The 21,368-nt window shown below is 40.3% G+C and overlaps 1 protein-coding gene across 1 annotated transcript; it reads left to right on the top strand.

Moving 5' to 3' along the window:
• Positions 1-970: 970 nt before the first annotated feature.
• LOC149984363 (gasdermin-E-like) lies at positions 971-20,574 on the top strand. Its single transcript, XM_090220925.1, has 7 exons — positions 971-1,290; positions 9,489-9,609; positions 10,095-10,220; positions 11,822-11,949; positions 15,648-15,819; positions 15,927-16,000; positions 19,945-20,574. The coding sequence occupies exons 1-7, from the start codon at positions 1,099-1,101 to the stop codon at positions 20,170-20,172; spliced, it is 1,041 nt and encodes a 346-aa protein (XP_090077051.1). The 5' UTR covers positions 971-1,098; the 3' UTR covers positions 20,173-20,574.
• The last annotated feature ends 794 nt before the right edge of the window (positions 20,575-21,368 follow it).

Below are 21,368 nucleotides of genomic sequence, written 5' to 3'. Positions count from 1 at the left end.
CAGTCATAATACATCATAATACAGTCATAATACAGTCATAATACAGTCATAATACATCATAATACATCATAATACAGTCATAATACATCATAATACATCATAATACAGTCATAATACAGTCATAATACAGTCATTATACAGTCATAATACATCATAATACATCATAATACAGTCATAATACAGTCATAATACAGTCATAATACATCATAATACAGTCATAATACATCATAATACATCATAATACAGTCATAATACAGTCATAATACAGTCATTATACAGTCATAATACATCATAATACATCATAATACAGTCATAATACATCATAATACAGTCATAATACAGTCATAATACAGTCATTATACAGTCATAATACAGTCATAATACATCATAATACAGTCATAATACAGTCATAATACATCATAATACATCATAATACAGTCATAATACAGTCATAATACAGTCATTATGCAGTCATAATACAGTCATAATACAGTCATAATACATCATAATACAGTCATAATACATCACAATACATCATTATACAGTCATAATTCAGTCATTATACAGTCATAATACATCATAAAACAGAAAAAAGTCATAATACATCATTATACAGTCCTAATTGTCATACTACATCATAATACAGTCATAATATGGTCTTATATAGTCATAATACAGTCATTATACAGTCATTATACAGTCATAATAGTCATACTACATCATAATACATCATAATACAGTCACAATACATCATAATACAGTCATAATATATCATAATACAGTCACAATACAGTCATAATACATCATACAGTTCACCTTCCCAAGGAGTCCAAGACCCAAGACCAGCGAGCAAAACTGGTTGCAATGACATCAGGCAGGTATCTTTTGTGTAAAAAGGACATTTTCAGGTTGAAGTGATTTCAGACAAGAAAGAAGTGGAACTGTACTGGTTTAGCAACTTCCTGAAACTTAAACTACCTCCTCACTGTTTTCACTACTAGTTTAGCTTAAAGGGACAATCTGTGATTGGTACATCCATTTGTTTACTTTTAAAGTAGCTTTCCAGTGTTTCCAGATTTCTATGAAATATGACCTAAAATGTGTCCCTCCTGCAGAGTTCTGGACATGTCCCATCCTGTGATCAAGCAGACCCGTGCGAATCCCAGGGCAGTGTTAGGCGTCTTGACGGAGAGGATTATGACGTCACTACCTTGCCCGGTCACAAACAATGTCCTTAAGCATGGCAATGTAGGAGCCAACGTGAGCGCCTGTGTGTTCCTGAGCGGGAAGGTAGGAAGAAAGATTACCAAGTGTTCTACCGAAGTGAATTATATTTTCCTCATATTTTACTGGTAACTCAGATTTAGACAATCTCTGTTGTAAAATAGATTTTTAATCTTAATAATCTCACTTCATGATAGCTAGGCCTTCATAAATAAAGTCAATGTCAGGACCATATTGACAGATCACAGATGTTCAGTCGTGGTAATACTCACAGATGTCTGTTCAGTAGTCGTAATACTCACAGATGTCTGTTCAGTAGTCGTAATACTCACAGATGTCTGTTCAGTAGTGGTAATACTCACAGATGTCTGTTCAGTAGTCGTAATACTCACAGATGTCTGTTCAGTAGTGGTAATACTCACAGATGTCTGTTCAGTAGTCGTAATACTCACAGATGTCTGTTCAGTAGTGGTAATACTCACAGATGTCTGTCTGTTCAGTAGTGGTAATACTCACAGATGTCTGTCCAGTAGTCGTAATACTCACAGATGTCTGTTCAGTAGTGGTAATACTCACAGATGTCTGTTCAGTAGTCGTAATACTCACAGATGTCTGTTCAGTAGTGGTAATACTCACAGATGTCTGTTCAGTAGTGGTAATACTGTCTCTTGCTCAAGTCAGAATGCTGTACCTGGGTTGTTCCAGAATAAATTGTGCACCAATATTGAATTTTAAAAGCATGTTAAATTAAATGAAGTGCCCTTTCATTAATATAGACCACATGGAGAATTCAATAAATCTGATTTTTGATATGAATAAAGACTTGTTTATAGTGCCACCATTCAGCATATTGTCCATCCATGCAGCATTCATTAACGTCCGTCCCTCATTTTAAGGTCAACCCTTTTATGTGAACTGAACTCTCAAAACTATTCATTTTTAAATGGGTTTTTTTCAGAAGAAATATTGAACATCTAATATTCAAATTATAGTGTAAAAGCAGGTCAGCTGGTTTTATTATTTTTGCCAATTATCTTGTGTTTTGTGGTGGAACACTGAGCAGGTGGACCGCAACGCACCATAGATAGACATGCTAGAAATGTTTGAACAATTGTTCATTTTTTTTTGTGAAGCTTGCATTCAACTGCCAATCCCTTCAAACAACAAGCTTACATTCCCCCTGTCACAAGGACATCCCTAGTTATGTTCAACCTTACTTTATTTGGGACTTAACAGGCACTTACTATAGTCATAAAAGAAGGATACCTCTTGTGATGCAATTTTTTTTTTTCAAGTTACACTTCTCAAACCGAATTGGTGGAATGACCCAGCTCTAGTTACCACATCATTTCCTGTTCTTGACATTAGAACCACTTCCTGAAAATGCAATGGTGTAGAATCAAATCAAATCCAATTTTATTTGTCACACACACATGGTTGGCAGATGTTAATGTGAGTGTAACCTAACAATTCCACAACTACTACCTTATACACACAAGTGTAAAGGGATAAAGAATATGTACATAAAGATATATGAATGAGTGATGGTACAGAACGGCATAGGCAAGATGCAGTAGATGGTATCGAGTACAGTATATATATATATACGTATGAGATGAGTAATGTAGGGTATGTAAACATAAAAGTGGCATAGTTTAAAGTGGCCAGTGATACATGTATGACATAAAGATGCAGTAGATGATATAGAGTACAGTATATACATATACATATACATATGAAATGAATAATGTAGGGTATGTAAACATTATATTAAGTGGCATTGTTTAAAGTAGCTAGTGATACATTTTTTACATCAATTTCCATTATTAAAGTGGCTGGAGTTGAGTCAGTGTCAGTGTCAGTATGTTTGCAGAAGCCACTCAATGTTAGTGGTGGCTGTTTAACAGTCTGATGGCCTTGAGATAGAAGCTGTTTTTCAGTCTCTCGGTCCCTGCTTTGATGCACCTGTACTGACCTCGCCTTCTGGATGATAACGGGGTGAACAGACAGTGGTGTTTGTTGTCCTTGATGATCTTTTTGGCCTTCCTGTGACATTGGGTGGTGTAGGTGTCCTGGAGGGCAGGTAGTTTGCCCCCGGTGATGCGTTGTGCAGACTTCACTACCCTCTGGAGAGCCTGTAGGGACCATCATTTGGCTATCATTATGAATATTTTTGTGGCAGGAGGCCAGGTATTTGAGACAGAATGTTTACATAGGGCTGTTAATTAAAAATGAAGATTTAGTGATCTTGCTATAAGAAGAAAGTCTGTTGTCAGGAAATAACCCATGTGTTAGTGTGTATGTCCTCGGGAAAAAACAGCACATAAGAGGCCAGATGGAAGGGCATGGGCTGAATTCTGGAGACTGAGCGTACATCAAGATACACCAGGCTGGGGGTATACTTCTTACAGCACCTGCAGTGGTAAAGATCGTCATGTCTCTCTTTGGTGGGTGCATAAGTCTCACAAGAAGTAAGGTTCAGCTGAATAATGGGTGAGCTTGAAAACACCATGACAGAGGACGTGGAACCAGAGAGAGAGAGAGAGAGAGACTAGATTCCACTGTAGACATACTGGGTTGAGTTTGGGGGTTACTTGTTTTATTTGTTAATGCATCATGTGAAAAAGGATAGATGTTAGGGTAGTTGTACTCTAAACAACATGTTGAAGGCTTGATGTGAAAGCAGATACAGTGTTAAATTACTTCAAGAAGAAATCATGTTGATTAAGGTTATGCACATGCTCATCAGTTGAAATAGAGCAGATGGGGAACTAAGTAAAAAATGACATGATTTGGGAACACCTCTCAGAACCTGCGGCCGAAAGGGGAAGACTGGGTGGAAGCATGAGGAAGCTTTTCAGGGAATTCATTTTTGTGGAGTCCAGCAGAAAAGTATCATGGAGGCATAGAGTCAGGTGAAGAGAGAGTGGGAATTGTCATGGTCTCAGAGTTCAGTATTCATTAATATATTCATGCATAACACATAACATTGTCAATACTGTTATGTTTTGTCCTTTGCTTTCCAAGTCTTATGTTTAGGAAACCAGATGGAGAAGGGTTCGCCAGCTTCAGCTGGAATGTTAGTTTTTTGTGTGATGAGTGATGGAAGTAAGAGAATGTATGGTGTAATCATAGAACAGAGGCCATAAGTCTCTAAGTCTGAATGCCTCACAGAAAGAAGGCAGAAACCTGAACCAGGACGAGAAGTCTGATGTCTGATGATCCAAGGGGACCAGAAGGACCTCTCCCAGTGATACCAGGAGATCTAGTCTATGTTTAAGTGTTCCGGAGGAAGTGGGATCAACCGAGGAGAGAAGGACCCTACGAGGAGGCCGCAGCAACAAACACGGCCGTCCAAGTGAAAGGAAGCAAGACGTGGTACCATGGTATCATCTGAATCACTGCACCTGAGTCCCAACAGAAAGAAGGACACAACCATATATAGATGAGGACACAGAGGATGCTGATCCATCAGGCAGGAGCTCGGAAGGAGCAGGAACAGCGAAAGCAATCGAGACGCCAGGGAGGAGCCAAGAGAACAGCAGACCAAGTGAAAGCCAAAATACGACAGGTGCATCGCCTAATGCACCCAGAAGAAGGAGAAGGAGAGACAACACTGGAGAGAGGACCTGTGAACAACCAAAATTCACTCCTGTGGGGCCAGAGGCCAGGGATGTGAGGGAGTAACATGCCTGATACTCTTGATGACATACCTGTTGTGGCAGAACTCTTTGACAGAAGCCCTCCACAGTGGGACCCCAAAGTATCACCTACAGAATGGGAACATCTTTTCCCTAAAATTACACCCTTCCAGATGGAAGCCCAGTCCGGCCTGAGGAGGGAGCCTCAGGGGAAGAAAGAGGAGGAGAGGCCTCACAAGGAACAGAAGGAGAGACCCCACAAAGAGGAGGAAAAGTCCAGCAAGCTGAAGAAAATGGGGATTTCCCCACAATTTACTTTTCAGCTCTTGAATGGTCTCCTTAACAGACACTTGAAGTTAGAACCACAGAAGAACAATGACATTGAGATAACAGAAGTAACAGTGAACGCTAGTATAGCAACAACAGACTCACGCACAATCAATATGTAAGGTGGAAACAGGAAGAGAAGAGAGGAACCAGCCAAACAATCTAAAAAGACTGACAAGGTTAGAATGTCTGTTCCACCTCAACACAGAACTGAAACAGGAGAACAGAAGACAATCTCAATCAGCCTCTACCTGAGATTGCACTCTGTGGATGGACACATCATCACACGAAGGGAGAAGTCATTTGGGACCCAAAAGGATGTGACCTGACGTTAACCAAAGAAGTAGACGAGTGGGTGCTCACCATGAATCATATTGAACCAGTTGAAGGTGAAGAATTAATAGTTGAAATAACGAGAACAAGATTGACCGAAGGGAGCAGCACCTCAGTCATTAGAATTGGTCCTACGCCAACACCTAAACAGGAAGAGCCTGTGGTAGCTAGAAAGACAACAACAGTGGAAGCTGCTGTGAAGACCACAGTAGCTACCACTAAGATAACATCAACCGCCCTTACCAAGCAGTCCTTACCAAGCAGTCCTTACCAAGCAGTCCTTACCAAGCAGTCCTTACCAAGCAGTCCTTACCAAGCAGTCCTTACCAAGCAGCCCTTACCAAGCAGCCCTTACCAAGCAGTCCTTACCAAGCAGCCCTTACCAAGCAGTCCTTACCAAGCAGTCCTTACCAAGCAGTCCTTACCAAGCAGTCCTTACCAAGCAGCCCTTACCAAGCAGTCCTTACCAAGCAGTCCTTACCAAGCAGTCCAATGTACCCACAAAGAAACCTAAAACATCAGAACCAGGAGGGTTCTTTACTGACATTTGGAACTTTTTGACAAACTCTAATGATATACCTCAAGACAAAAACATTGTAAAAGCGACATCTATCTCAGAATCAGAACCACTAAAGGACGCCACACGAGAAGAAGTAGTGAAGAACGAGTGGTACGAATGGGCTAAGTATACAGAAAAAAATCAACATAGGATGGACAATTGTCTTTTGTGTAGAAAATCACCTTTGTCTGATCTTTTGATAGTACCTGAACTTGCATCAATACTACATTCCTTTGTGTAACACAGAATGCAGTTTGGCACTAGGTAACACTAAAGGCAGAAGTGAATTAAATAACAATATGTTGTGAGAACATGAATGTGCAACAGAATAACTGAATGATCCTCATAATGATGAGTTTACTATTGTAAAAAGAAAAGAAAGGGGAAAAAAATGAATGTTTCTACAGCTATGGAGATAATGGGATGATGTGGGAAACACTATAGTTAATTGGAGATAATGGGATGGATGTGGGAAACACTATAGTTAATTGGAGATAATGGGATGGATGTGGGAAACACTATAGTTAATTGGAGATAATGGGATGGATGTGGGAAACACTATAGTTAATTGGAGATAATGGGATGGATGTGGGAAACACTATAGTTAATTGGAGATAATGGGATGGATGTGGGAAACACTATAGTTAATTGGAGATAATGGGATGGATGTGGGAAACACTATAGTTAATTGGAGATAATGGGATGGATGTGGGAAACACTATAGTTAATTGGAGATAATGGGATGGATGTGGGAAACACTATAGTTAATTGGAGATAATGGGATGGATGTGGGAAACACTATAGTTAATTGGAGATAATGGGATGGATGTGGGAAACACTATAGTTAATTGGAGATAATGGGATGGATGTGGGAAACACTATAGTTAATTGGAGATAATGGGATGGATGTGGGAAACACTATAGTTAATTGGAGATAATGGGATGGATGTGGGAAACACTATAGTTAATTGGAGATAATGGGATGGATGTGGGAAACACTATAGTTAATTGGAGATAATGGGATGGATGTGGGAAACACTATAGTTAATTGGAGATAATGGGATGATGTGGGAAACACTATAGTTAATTGGAGATAATGGGATGGATGTGGGAAACACTATAGTTAATTGGAGATAATGGGATGGATGTGGGAAACACTATAGTTAATTGGAGATAATGGGATGATGTGGGAAACACTATAGTTAATTGGAGATAATGGGATGGATGTAGGAAACACTATAGTTAATTGGAGATAATGGGATGGATGTGGGAAACACTATAGTTAATTGGAGATAATGGGATGGATGTAGGAAACACTATAGTTAATTGAATACACTATTTGGGTGTTAGAAACTGCAGGAGTTAGTCAATTTGATAAAGTAATGATTGTAAAACACAAAGGTAAAATGTGGTAATATAACTCAAGTAACATTATATCTTGAAATGTTAAAGAATCAGGATTAAGGAATAGCTGATTGTTTCTGGATGTGTGGGCATACTACATGCTCATTGCTTCTTCACAATATAACGATTGATTATAAGTGTTTTATTCTTTACAGACTAGATCTTTTACTCCTATCTCTATGTTATTGTTTGGAGATGTTTGGTCCAGTTGGGTTTTGTAAGTGTTTTATGTTTCAAATAGGATCTGGAGATGTTTGGTCCAGGTGATTTGTAAGCTTTATTTTTGTTAATGTTTTTGTCAACTGTTGGTATTGGCCTCCACCCTATATGTCCTTTTAGTGTAGTTTTTGGTGCTAAATAAGCACCAGAGGAAGGTTTTGTGGGAGAAAGATGTACATATAGGGAGAAACTTAATACTGTACCACAAGAGAAAGATACACTTAGAGTGCATTTGCCATTCTGGTAAAATGCATTGTCTATTGTATAGGATAGGAAACCAGAGTAAGGCCATGAGAGCATAGGACAGCTGGACATACCAAGGTCAGAGGGACATACAAAGGAGGGGGTCAGCCAAATGACCAACTGATGGACTATAGACATAGGGCATATATTTTTAGGACATGAAGAGAAGTGACACATAGTCTACTAGTCCTAATAAGGACAGACATACCAAAGACCACACCAAGCTGAACATAAGGGGCCCATAGGATAGATGGGCATGTATTATTATTGGGACATGAAGAGGTCCTGTCACCATTATAACTTGACTGAAAGCAGATATGGGCAGTATTGGGCGTGAACAAGCAGGATGCACAGATTGGGATATAATGGTGGCAGATGGACTGAGGGAAATAACTTCATTTGCATGTGGGATAGACTCATATGTTGTATGTGAATAAATACAGAGCCAGAGCTCAGGGAAAGGGTGTGTTCCGCGGACCATCTAGGCTTCTGATATGTTTGTATTAAAAGCCTATATTGAATTCACAAGTTCTTGTAAGTGTTATATTTTGTAACGATCCACCGCGACATCATCTCCTTTGTTTTGTTGACTTTGAGTGTGAGGTTATTTTCCTGACACCACACTCCGAGGGCCCTCACCTCCTCCCTGTAGGCCATCTCGTCATTGTAATCAAGCCTACCACTGTAGTGTCGTCCGCAAACTTGATGATTGAGTTGGAGGTGTGCATGGCCACGCAGTCGTGGGTGGACAGGGAGTACAGGAGAGGGCTCAGAACGCACCCTTGTGGTGCCCCAGTGTTGAAGATCAGCGGAGTGGAGAAGTCCAGTACCCAGTTGCACAGGGCGGGGTCGAGACCCACGGTCTCGAGCTTGATGACGAGTTTGGAGGGTACTATGGTGTTAAATGCCGAGCTGTAGTCGATGAACAGCATTCTCACATAGGTATTCCTCTTGTCCAGATGGGTTAGGGCAGTGTGCAGTGTGGTTGCAATTGCATCGTCTGTGGACCTATTTTGGTGGTAAGCAAATTGGAGTGGGTCTAGGGTGTCAGGTAGGATGGTGGTGATATCGTTCTTGACTCGTCTCTCAAAGCACTTCATGATGACGGAAGTGAGTGCTAAAGGGCGGTAGTCGTTTAGCTCAGTTACCTTAGCTTTTTTGGGAACAGGAACAATGGTGGCCCTTTTGAAGTATGTGGGAACGGCAGACTGGGATAAGGATTGATTGAATATGTCCGTAAACACACCAGCCAGCTGGTCTGCGCATGCTCTGAGGACGCTGCTGGGGATGCCGTCTGGGCCTGCAGCCTTGCGAGGGTTGACACGTTTAAATGTTTTACTTACGTCGGCTGCAGTGAAGGAGAGACCGCAGGTTTTGGTAGCGGGCCGTGTCAGTGGCACTGTATTGTCCTCAAAGCGAGCAAAGAAGTTATTTAGTCTGTCTGGGAGCAAGGTCCTTTGAATAGATGACTGTCTGGGTTAGAATCTGGGTCATCTGTGTACCAAACGTCTCTGACTGATTTTACATTTTCTCCACAGGCCTCTATGAAGCAGAGCGGCAGTACTCAGACAGATAGTGATGTGTCACTGGGTATTCCTGCAAATACTGTCATGGCCTACAGTCTGATTGAACTCTACGTCAAATGCAATGGAAAGTTTGGTGAGGAAGTGTATGGTTTGTCAATGTCCCAGGTATAGCTGCATTGTTAAGTACCATGGTAAAGTACACAGCCAGCGTCTATGTTCTTCAGTGTATTTAGTATAGCCACTGTATTTAGTATAGCCACTGTATTTAGTATAGCCACTGTATTTAGTATAGCCACTGTATTTAGTACAGCCATTGTATTTAGTATAGCCACTGTATTTAGTATAGCCACTGTATTTAGTATAGCCATTGTATTTAGTACAGCCATTGTATTTAGTATAGCCACTGTATTTAGCATATCCACTGTATTTAGTATAGCCACTGTATTTAGTATATCCACTGTATTTAGTATAGCCACTGTATTTAGTATAGCCACTGTATTGAGTATAGCCACTGTATTTAGTATAGCCACTGTATTTAGTATAGCCACTGTATTTAGTATAGCCACTGTATCTGTCTGTGTGTGACTGGTTATGACTGTTGTCTGCTCTTGTCCACAGAGCTGTGCCTCATCTGCAACAACGGGGGCTTTGAAATAGATAAGTCAAAGGAGGGGTTGGAAGTAGATGGATTTATGGACCAGGGAGGCGACTTTGATACCAACAGTCCCCTAAATCTGAACAAAGGTAATAATGCCAGTGGAGGGTAATGTCTCCTGTTTAGCGGTCAACATGTAGTCTACTGAATGGAATGTTTGGTCAACACGTAATGTAGTCTACTGAATGGAAGGTTTGGTCAACATGTAGTCTACTGAATGGAACGTCTGGTCAACATGTAATGAAGTCTACTGAATGGAACGTCTGGTCAACATGTAATGTAGTCTACTGAATAGAACGTCTGGTCAACATGTAGTCTACTGAATGGAACGTCTGGTCAACATGTAGTCTACTGAATGGAACGTCTGGTCAACATGTAATGAAGTCTACTGAATAGAACGTCTGGTCAACATGTAGTCTACTGAATGGAACGTCTGGTCAACATGTAGTCTACTGAATGGAAGGTTTGGTCAACATGTAATGTAGTCTACTGAATAGAACGTCTGGTCAACATGTAATGTAGTCTACTGAATGGAATGTCTGGTCAACATGTAATGTAGTCTACTGAATGGAACGTCTGGTCAACATGTAATGTAGTCTACTGAATAGAACGTCTGGTCAACATGTAATGTAGTCTACTGAATAGAACGTCTGGTCAACATGTAGTCTACTGAATGGAACATCTGGTCAACATGTAGTCTACTGAATGGAACGTCTGGTCAACGTGTAATGTAGTCTACTGAATGGAACGTCTGGTCAACATGTAGTCTACTGAATGGAACGTCTGGTCAACATGTAATGTAGTCTACTGAATGGAACGTCTGGTCAACATGTAGTCTACTGAATGGAACGTCTGGTCAACATGTAATGTAGTCTACTGAATGGAACGTCTGGTCAACATGTAGTCTACTGAATGGAACGTCTGGTCAACATGTAGTCTACTGAATGGAGCGTCTGGTAAACATGTAGTCTACTGAATGGAACATCTGGTAAACATGTAGTCTACTGAATGGAACGTCTGGTAAACATGTAGTCTACTGAATGGAACGTCTGGTCAACATGTAGTCTACTGAATGGAACGTCTGGTCAACATGTAGTCTACTGAATGGAACGTCTGGTCAACATGTAATGTAGTCTACTGAATGGAACGTCTGGTCAACATGTAATGTAGTCTACTGAATGGAACGTCTGGTCAACATGTAATGTAGTCTACTGAATGGAACGTCTGGTCAACATGTAATGTAGTCTACTGAATGGAACATCTGGTCAACATGTAATGTAGTCTACTGAATGGAACATCTGGTCAACATGTAGTCTACTGAATGGAACATCTGGTCAACATGTAATGTAGTCTACTGAATGGAACGTCTGGTCAACATGTAATGTAGTCTACTGAATGGAACGTCTGGTCAACATGTAGTCTACTGAATGGAACATCTGGTCAACATGTAGTCTACCGAATGGAACATCTGGTCAACATGTAGTCTACTGAATGGAACGTCTGGTAAACATGTAGTCTACTGAATGGAACGTCTGGTCAAAATGTAATGTCTATGGAATGTTCAATATTTCTCTTTGATTAGTAATTACAAAGTTACCACACTTTTGAAATATATAAAAATGTATGGATTTGTCACATGAAAATAAGACACTTTGATAAAATGGTTTCTGTATTGTTTGTGTGTTGACAGAACTGGAGAAACTGAGTGGTCATTTCCAGCTGCTGTCAGTCCTGCCAGCAGACACACGTTCCTCTCTGCTCCAGCTCCTCAAGACAACCATGGAGGACAGAGAGGCAGTCAGTGTGCTGGAGAGTGTGGTGAGTGAGACGTACAGAAACAGGGCCCAAACACACACACACACACAATGTAGACACACACACACACACAACTAATGGCAGGAATGAATATCTCACCCTGAATATCTGTAAAATTCTCTCTGTGTTAAATATACTCTCTCTCTCTTTCTCTCTCTCAATTCAATTCAATGTCAATTTAAGGGGCTTTATTGGCATGGGAAACATACAGTACCAGTCAGAGGTTTGGAGACACCTACTCATTCAAGGGTTTATCTTAATTGTTACTATTTTCTACATTGTAAAATAATAGTGAAGACATCAAAACTATGAAATAACACATATCTGAGATTCTTCAAAGTAGCCACCCTTTGCATTGATGACAGCTTTAAACACTCTTGGCATTCTCTCAACCAGCTTCATGAAGTAGTCACCTGGAATGTATTTCAATTAACAGGTGTGCCTTGTTAAAAGTTAATTTGTGGAATTTCTTTCCTTCTTAATGCGTTTGTGTCACGCCTGCTCCCGCTCCAGGCTCCCCAGCATTATGCACTCCTGCCAGCCATCATTACGCACACCTGCCTTCCCCCGTCACTTGCATCAGCGATTATTGGACTCACCTGGACTCAATCACCTCTTTCATTACCTCCCCTATATCTGTCTGCCCCCCCCCCCCCTCTTTTCCCTACTTCAGCATTGTGCTGATGCTCTTCCTGTCTTGTTCTATGTCTGTTCCGATTAAATGTTTGACTCCCCGTACCTGCTTCTCTACTCCAGCGTCGGTCCTTACAGTATGAGCCAATCAGCTGTGTTGTGACAAAGTAGGGGTAGTATACAGAAGATGGCCCTACTTGGTAAAAGACCAAGTCCATATTATGGCAAGAACAGCTCAAATAAGCAAAGAGAAAATACAGTCCATCATTACTTTATGACATGAAGGTCAGTCAATGTGGAAAATGTTGCAAAAACCATCAAGTTCTATGACAAATCTGGCTCTCATGAGGACCGCCACAGGAAAGAAAGACCCAGAGTTACCTTTGCTGCAGAGGATAAGTTCATTAGAGTTACCAGCCTCAGAAATTGCAGCCCAAATAAATGCTTATGGAGTTCAAGTAACAGAAATATCTCAACATCAACTGTTCAGAGGAGACTGTGTGAATCAGGCCTTCGTGGTCAAATTGCTACAAAGATGAACCACTACTAAAGGACACCAATAAGAAGAGACTTGCTTGGGATAAGAAACACAAGCGATGGACATTAGACCGGTGGAAATCTGTCCTTTTGTCATGGTTCCACCTGTCACCTAGAGACATTAACAACACTCAGCTGTGTCCTACTATTCATTATGATTTCCCTGTTAAAACAGGTGTGTTTTCTGGTTTCCTGAAGCTTGAATTGTTTCCCGTGTGCGTTTGTTTCCTGAGTGAGTTTTTGAGACTTAGTGTTTGTTGTTACTGTGATCCTTTGGATACCGTTTCTCAGTAAAGTATTTATGTTTAACCACTGATTCCTCATCTGGTCTCTTCTCTGCACCTGGATCCAACCTCATCACGTCACAACTTTGGTCTGATGAGTCCAAATTTGCGATTTTTGGTTCCAAGTGACGTGTGTTTGTGAGATGCAGAGAGTAGGTGAACGGATTATCTCTGCATGTGTGGTTCCCACCGGAAAGCACGGAGGAGGAGGTCTGATGGTGTGGGGTGCTTTGCTGGAGACACTCTCTGTGATTTATTTAGAATGCAAGGCACACTTAACCAGCATGGCTACCACAGCATTCTGCAGCGATACTCAATCACATCTGGTTTGTTCTTAGTGGGACTATCATTTATTTTTCAACAGGACAATGACCCCAAACACACCTCCAGGCTGTGTAAGGGCTATTTGACCAATAAGGAGAGTGATGGAGTGCTGTATCAGATGACCTGGCCTCCACAATCACCCGACCTCAACCCAATTGAGATGGTTTGGGCTGAATTGGACCGCAGAGTGAAGGAAAAGCAGCCAGCAAGTGCTCAGCATATGTGGGAACTACTTCAAGACTGTTGGGAAAGCATTCCATGTAAAGCTGGTTGAGGGAATGCCAAGAGTGTGCAAAGCTGTCATAAAGGCAAAGGGGGGCTATTTTGAAGAATCTAAAATATATTTTGACTTGTTTAACACTTTTTTGGTTACTACATGATTCCATATGTGCAATTTCATCGTTACGATGTCTTCACTTATTCTACAATATAGAAAATAATAAAAATGAAGAAAAACCCTTGAATGAGTAGCTATGTCCAAACTTCTGACTGGTACTGTATGTTTACATTACCAAAGCAAGTGAAATAGATAATAAACAAAAGTGAAATAAACAATAAAAAATAACAGTAAACATTACACACACAAAAGTTCCAAAATAATAAAGACATTTTAAATATGTTGCAACGATGTGCAAATAGTTAAAGTACAAAAGCAAAAATAAATAAACATAAATATGGGTTGTATTTACAATGGTGTTTGTTCTTCACTGGTTTCCCTTTTCTCGTGGCAACAGGTCACTTGCTTCTGTGATGGCACACTGTGGTATTTCCCCAATAGTTAAGGGAGTTTATCAAAATAGGATTTGTTTTAAAATTCTGAGGGAAACATGTGTCTCTAATATGGTCTTACATTTGTCAGGAGGTTAGGAAGTGCATCTCAGTTTCCACCTCATTTTGTGAGCAATGTGCACCTATCCTGTCTTCTCTTGAAATCCAGGTCGGCCTATGGCGGCCTTTCTCAATAGCAAGGCTATGCTCACTGAGTCTCTACATAGTCAAAGCTTTCTTTAATTTTGGGTCAGTCACAGTGGTCAGGTATTCTGCCAGTGTGTTCTCTCTGTTTAGGGCCAAATAGCATTCTAGTTTGCTCAGTTTTTGTTAATTATTTCCAATGTGTCAAGTAATTATCTTTTTGTTTTCTCATGATTTGTTTGGGTCTAATTATGTTGCTGTTGCTGTCCTGGGGCTCTGTGGGGTCTGTTTGTGTTTGTGAACAGAGCCCCAGGACCAGCTTGCTGAGGGGACTCTTCTCCAGGTTCATCTCTCTGTAGGTGATGGCTTTGTTATGGAAGGATTGGGAATCGCTTCCTTTTAGGTGGTTGTAGAATTTAATGGCTCTTTTCTGGATTTTGATAATTAGTGGGTATCTGCCTAAATCTGCTCTGCATGTGTTATTAGGTATTTTATGTTGTACACGGAGGATGCAGAATTCTGCAGAGTGTCAATTTGGTGTTTGTCCCATTTTGTGCGCGGACCTCAGACCTCACAACCATAATCAGTGGTAACAGGTTCTATATCTGATTCAAGTATTTGTAGCAAAATTTGGTATGTCAAATTTTGATGGCATTTTTTTATTTAACCAGGCAAGTCAGTTAAGAACAAATTCTTATTTACAATGACATCCTAGGAATAGTGGGTTAACTGCCTTGTTCAGAACGACCTTGTCTACTCGGGGATTCGATGTAGCAACCTTTCGGTTACTGACCCAACGCTCTAACCACTAGTCTACCTGCCGTCCCCAAGAGCAAAGGCAAGGCTTGCCTTGTCTCTTTTTACCATTCATTCATTCACTCACTCACTCACTCACTCACTCACTCACACTCACTCACTCTCACACTCACTCGCTCACTCGCTCACTCGCTCACTCGCTCACTCACTCACTCACACTCTCTCTCTCTCCCCCTCCCCCACCCCTTGTCACAGCTGGATCAGATGTGTGAAGGTGAGACTCCTGACCTGGGTGATCCGGAAGAGTCTGAGAGGGAAACAGTCCAGGCCATACTGGATCTTGTAGACCAATGTGTTGGGAAGGATGAGGACGAGATCAGATCCTCACTTCTTAGTGCCGTCCACCTCATTGTCAGTGCCATGGACGGTGAGATAGAGAGCAGTTTTCACAGGATTCTCCAGTTATTATTTGATCAGTTCCTGGGAAACTAGGTTCACTACTGTGGTTTTATGTGTGTATATTTATATCTTCAGGAATGACAGATGAAGGTCTCTCTGTGTTGGGATCCTGTTGCAGTCCTCCAGTCTTACAGGCCCTGCAGATCCTGGTGAGTTCACACCTGCTTGATTGAGCCTCCAGTCCTGTATGACCTGGAGTTCATTTTTCTAGGTTTTTGTTTATGTAAATGTGTTTGGGTTTATGTAAATGTATTTGGGTTTATGTAAATGTATTTGGGTTTATGTAAATGTGTTTGGGTTTATATAAATGTTTTGGGTTTATGTAAATGTATTTGGGTTTATGTAAATGTATTTGGGTTTATGTAAATGTATTTGGGTTTATGTAAATGTATCTTCCCATGTTAAACAAACTGATATTTCTACCATTATGATAACATTGTACCACCAGTAGCAGTACTGACACCAATGACGGTAACCAGTGGCGATTTTTAACAAAAATATTGGTGTGGCAAACTCAATGAAAAAAGTGAATATGCATCGATACATTACTACACTAAACATTGAATGGACCATCATAAATAATTATCAGACACACACAAACGTTATAACATAAGGGTTATGACCAGTGTATAGGCTACTGCCCATATCTTTGGTTCCTAATGCAAGGAAGACCACGGTAGTCCGGCATACTTTATAGAGTAAAGTCTATTTTACTTCAGAATCAATATCAGCACCGGTCTGCAATATTGCTAATCACTGTTAGAGTGATGGGACGCAGCAGAACACCATTCTGAGTGCAGTTGCCTCTGCCTGTCTGTTAAAACCTCTTTGGGATATTCGGAACGGTAGCGTCCCACCTCAGCAACAGCCAGTGAAAGTGCAGGGCGCCAAATTCAAAACAACAGAAATCTCATAATTAAAATTCCTCAAGCATACAAGTATTTTACACCATTTTAAAGATACATTTATCGTTAATCCAGCCACAGTATCTGATTTCAAAAAGGCTTTACGGCAAAGGCACACCTAATGATTATGTTAAGTAAGCACCTAGTCACAGAGAAACACAGACATTTTCCCAGACAAAGAGAGGAGTCACAAAAGGCAGAAATAGAGATAAAATGAATCACTAACCTTTGATGATCTTCATCAGATGACACTCATAGGACTTAATGTTACACAATAAATGTATGTTTAGTTCGATAAAGTTCTCATTTATATCCAAAAATCTGAGTTTACATTGGCGTGTTATGTTCAGTAGTTCCAAAACATCCGGTGATTTTGCAGAGAACCACATCAATTTACAGAAATATTCATCAAAAATATTGATGAAAATACAAGTGTTGTACATGGAACTTTTTATTTTTGTATATTTTTACCCCTTTTTCTCCCCAATTTCATGGTATCCAATTGTTTTTAGTAGCTACTATCTTGTCTCATCGCTACAACTCCCGTACGGGCTCGGGAGAGACGAAGGTTGAAAGTCATGTGTCCTCCGATACACAACCCAACCAAGCCGCACTGCTTCTTAACACAGAGCCATCCAAACCGGAAGCCAGCCGCACCAATGTGTCGGAGGACACACCGTGCACCTGGCAACCTTGGTTAGCGCGCCACAGGAGTCGCTGGTGCGCGATGAGACAAGGATTTGCCTACCGGCCAAGCCCTCCCTAACCGGGGCGACGCTAGGCCAATTGTGGGTCGCCCCACGGACCTCCCGGTCGCGGCCGGTTACGACAGAGCCTGGGCGCAAACCCAGAGTCTCTGGTGGCACAGCTGGCACTGCAGTACAGCGCCCTTAACCACAGTGCCACCCGGGAGGAACGTACATGGAACTTTAGATAAACTTCTCCTTAATGCAACCGCTGTGTCAGATTTCAAAAAAGCTTTACAATAATCTGAGTACAGCGCTCAGACAACAAAACAGCCAAACAGATATCCGCCGTGTTGTGCAGTCAACAGAAGTCAGAAATAGCATTATAAATATTAACTTACCTTTGATGATCTTCATCAGAATGCACTCCCAGGAATCCCAATTACACAATAAATGTTTGATTTGTTCGATAAAGTCCATCACTTATGTCCAAATACCTCCTTTTTGTTTGCACGTTTAGTACACAATCCAATCTCACGTCGCGCAGGCAAGTCCAAGCGAACGTTCAGACGAAAAGTTATATTACAGTTCGTAGAAACATGTCAAACGAAGTATAGAATCAATCTTTAGGATGTTTTTATCATAAATCTTCAATAATGTTCCAACCGGAGAATTCCTTTGTCTGTAGAATTGCAATGGAATGCAAGCTAACTCTCACGTGAATGCGTGTGGTCGGCTCATGGCACTTTGCCAGACCTCTGACTCAATCCCCTCTCATTCGCTCCCACTTCACAGTAGAAGCCTCAAACAAGGTTCTAAAGACTGTTTACATCTAGTGGAAGCCTTAGGAAGTGCAATATGACCCCATAGACACTGTATATTCGATAGGCAATGAGTTGGAAAAACTACAAACCTCAAATTTCCCACTTCCTGGTTGGATATTTAGCTAGCTAGCTAGCTAGCTAGCTTCCTCAAACAGCAGCTGTTAGCCACTGCAAGTTCCATCCAAACCACTCAGGCTTAATTATTTTATAACTTGCTTTATTTTAACGGAAGCCTGTTCAGCGGTTGATGAGCACCAAGATATTTTAGCTCTACAAGTTTGAAAATAATTTTCTTGGTGATTGTTGACATGATTCATGATGACTTTTCAGCTAGGTAGCTAGAAGACGATTAACAACTATAGTCGGGCACTACTAATGACTCTCTATAGCAGCACCCAAGCGGGCTTGGCTAGCCTCTCCACAACAGATTACTGAGTGAGAATGAAACCGCTGCATTAGCGAGCTGCCTTTCCTCAAATAACATTTGGCAAAATAACAATACAACAGGGAAGCGAGCACGTACTGTATGCTTGATTAGCTCAAGCAATTACACATCAAATGTGTTTGCTTACTGATACAATGTTGTGACATGAGTGAAAGCCAGAATTACATGCAGATCAGCGCCATCTCTTGGATAGTGGTGGAGCTGAACGATGTGTTGCATCAAAGTATAGGTCACACCAATGACTTTTTGTAAGTATTTTAGGAGTTTCTTAAATGGAGCCCACCGATCTCAAATCTAAGGTCATTTAACCTTTAAAAAGAATTGACTTAATCATTCACTAAGGAGATTTGATGAATCATTTTGCTCAGAGTGTAATTTCCCTTCATTTAAATTGAGTTACACCAATGATATCGTTTTATTTAAACACACCAAATTATCTATGGAATCATAACATCGATGACATACTAAAAGGGTGTGATTAGCTAAAAATCTTCTTTAATATAGACCCCTCTCCTGATAACAGTTTGTCACTGGAAGGAATGTTCAAGGTACTTGTATATCTTTGTAATGAGTGATTATTTTAAGGCGGTAACACTAATTACATAAAACTTAGGGACACATAATAATTGTAAATATATATATATATTTTAGTGGCCTTCTTTGCTTTATTGATCTATATACAGTGTATTCATAAATGTTGTTTACTTTGTAGATATATATATATATATTTGTCTTTGTAATGAGTGATGTTCAAGGTCCTTGTATATCTTTGTAATGAGTGATTATTTTAAGGCGGTAACACTAATTACATAAAACTTAGGGACACATAATAATTGTAAATATATATATATATTTTAGTGGCCTTCTTTACTTTATTGATCTATATACAGTGTATTCATAAATGTTGTTTACTTTGTAGATATATATATATATATATATTTGTCTTTGTAATGAGTGATGTTCAAGGGGTTAACAAAGTATTCTATTTGTTTTCATTGATCTATAAAATATATAAAATACTTTTGTTTATTTTAGAACATTCAAAATAATATATCCCAAAATCATGCCACTAAGATAACGTTTTGACTTCCATTATGTTTCACATTGATAAACAGTTTAATATCAATTTAAACATGTATAATGTCTAACTATTTGTCATTTAAAGTGTTTTTCATTGTTGCAAATTCTAGGGATGCAGATGCCACCTTAATTCCTGTGCTGCTTGTCCTCCAGGTGCAGCATGTGGCAGCAGGGAGTGGGGAGACCCTCTCTCTGAGAGATGCAGGTCTGGCTGTTCTGACTGAGGAGGAGCTGTATCAGAGGACAGAGAGTCTCTTTGGTCACTCTGAAGTTACACTGAAGAGAGAGGAGGACACACTGAGGACAGAGATGAAGGACCAGCCTGGATACCTTCCTCTAGTCATGAGTATCACTGTGAAAGGCCTTTTTAGTGTAAGCTGAGAGAGAGAAAGAGAGTCCCGGACTAGAATCCCACACGCAGATTCTAAACAGACGTTGAACTGAAAAACAACTATTTCCATTGATTGTTAATTCCCTGCATTGTGTATTTATCTTCGAATATTCTTACATAATATTTTGTGAGTGTAATGTTTACTGTTCATTTTTTATTGTTTATTTAAATTTGGTTTATTATCTATTTCACTTGCTTTGGCAATGTAACAGGTATGCACGCATGACTGTAAGTTGCTTTGGATAAAAGTGTCTGCTAAATGGCATATATTATGAAACTTGTCAATCCTGTTTGAACCATTCAGTATTTTACTCTTGCACTAGTTGAGCTGAAGAACTAGTGAACAACAGTGAATGTATCCTTGTAATGTTTTCAGTAAAGTTCAACACACGATATCAGACGTCCCGACCTCCATTCTTCTAGTCATTAGATAATACAACATAAAGTGGGACATTACAGAAGGAAGGAGGGAGGGAGGGAGGGAGGGAGGGAGGGAGGGAGGGAGGGAGGGACATTAAAGGGGGGGGGGGGGGTAGTTTATTAGATCCCCATTAGATAATACAACATAAAGTGGGACATTAAAGGGGGGGGGGGGGGTAGTTTATTAGGATCCCCATTAGATACTGCACATGCAGCAGCTACTCTTCCTGGAGTCCACATGAAACCGACAAATACATTACAAGTTACAGAATGGTTATAGACAAGAACAACATAAGATATTACATTACATTACATTAAAATAATAGTTATTCTCAGAGTGTACTAAACATTAAGAACCCCTGCTCTCTCCATGACAGACTGACCAGGTGAGTCCAGGTGAATGATCCTTTATTGATGACACTTGTTAAATCCACTTCAGTCAGAGTAGATGAAGGGGAGGAGACTGGTTAAATGACAATTTTCAAGCCTTGAGACAATGAAGACATAGATTGTGTGTGTGTGTCATTCAGAGGGTGAATGAGCAAGACAGAAGACAGGGGTCCTACACATTGTCAAGTGACCCGTATGACAACAACAGAAACAGAATCCTGTTCAAAATCCTGTTCACCAGAATCATGTCCCAAAAACAAGTTTGTTATTGTTGTAGACTCATTTGAAAGTGTCAACGTTCTCACATTACTGTGCTACCAGGTTCAAAAAGTCCAGCACCCTGGTAATCTTGAATACCAGGGTGATGAAGATGTTA

The sequence above is a fragment of the Oncorhynchus mykiss genome, chromosome 3 (assembly GCF_057628025.1).
Source record: "Oncorhynchus mykiss isolate SJ-2025 chromosome 3, ASM5762802v1, whole genome shotgun sequence".
NCBI lineage: Eukaryota > Metazoa > Chordata > Actinopteri > Salmoniformes > Salmonidae > Oncorhynchus > Oncorhynchus mykiss.
Note: the sequence above shows the minus strand (reverse complement) of the source record. Positions and strands in the feature narration are given on the sequence as shown.

Excerpts from the sequence above, each read along its gene's own strand:
- LOC149984363 (XM_090220925.1), top strand. The coding sequence starts at position 1,099 with ATGTGTCCCTCCTGCAGAGTTCTGGACATGTCCCATCCTGTGATCAAG. Across the intron at positions 1,291-9,488 it reads GTGTGTTCCTGAGCGGGAAG|GCCTCTATGAAGCAGAGCGG; the intron begins GTAGGAAGAAAG and ends TTTTCTCCACAG. Across the intron at positions 10,221-11,821 it reads TCCCCTAAATCTGAACAAAG|AACTGGAGAAACTGAGTGGT; the intron begins GTAATAATGCCA and ends GTGTGTTGACAG.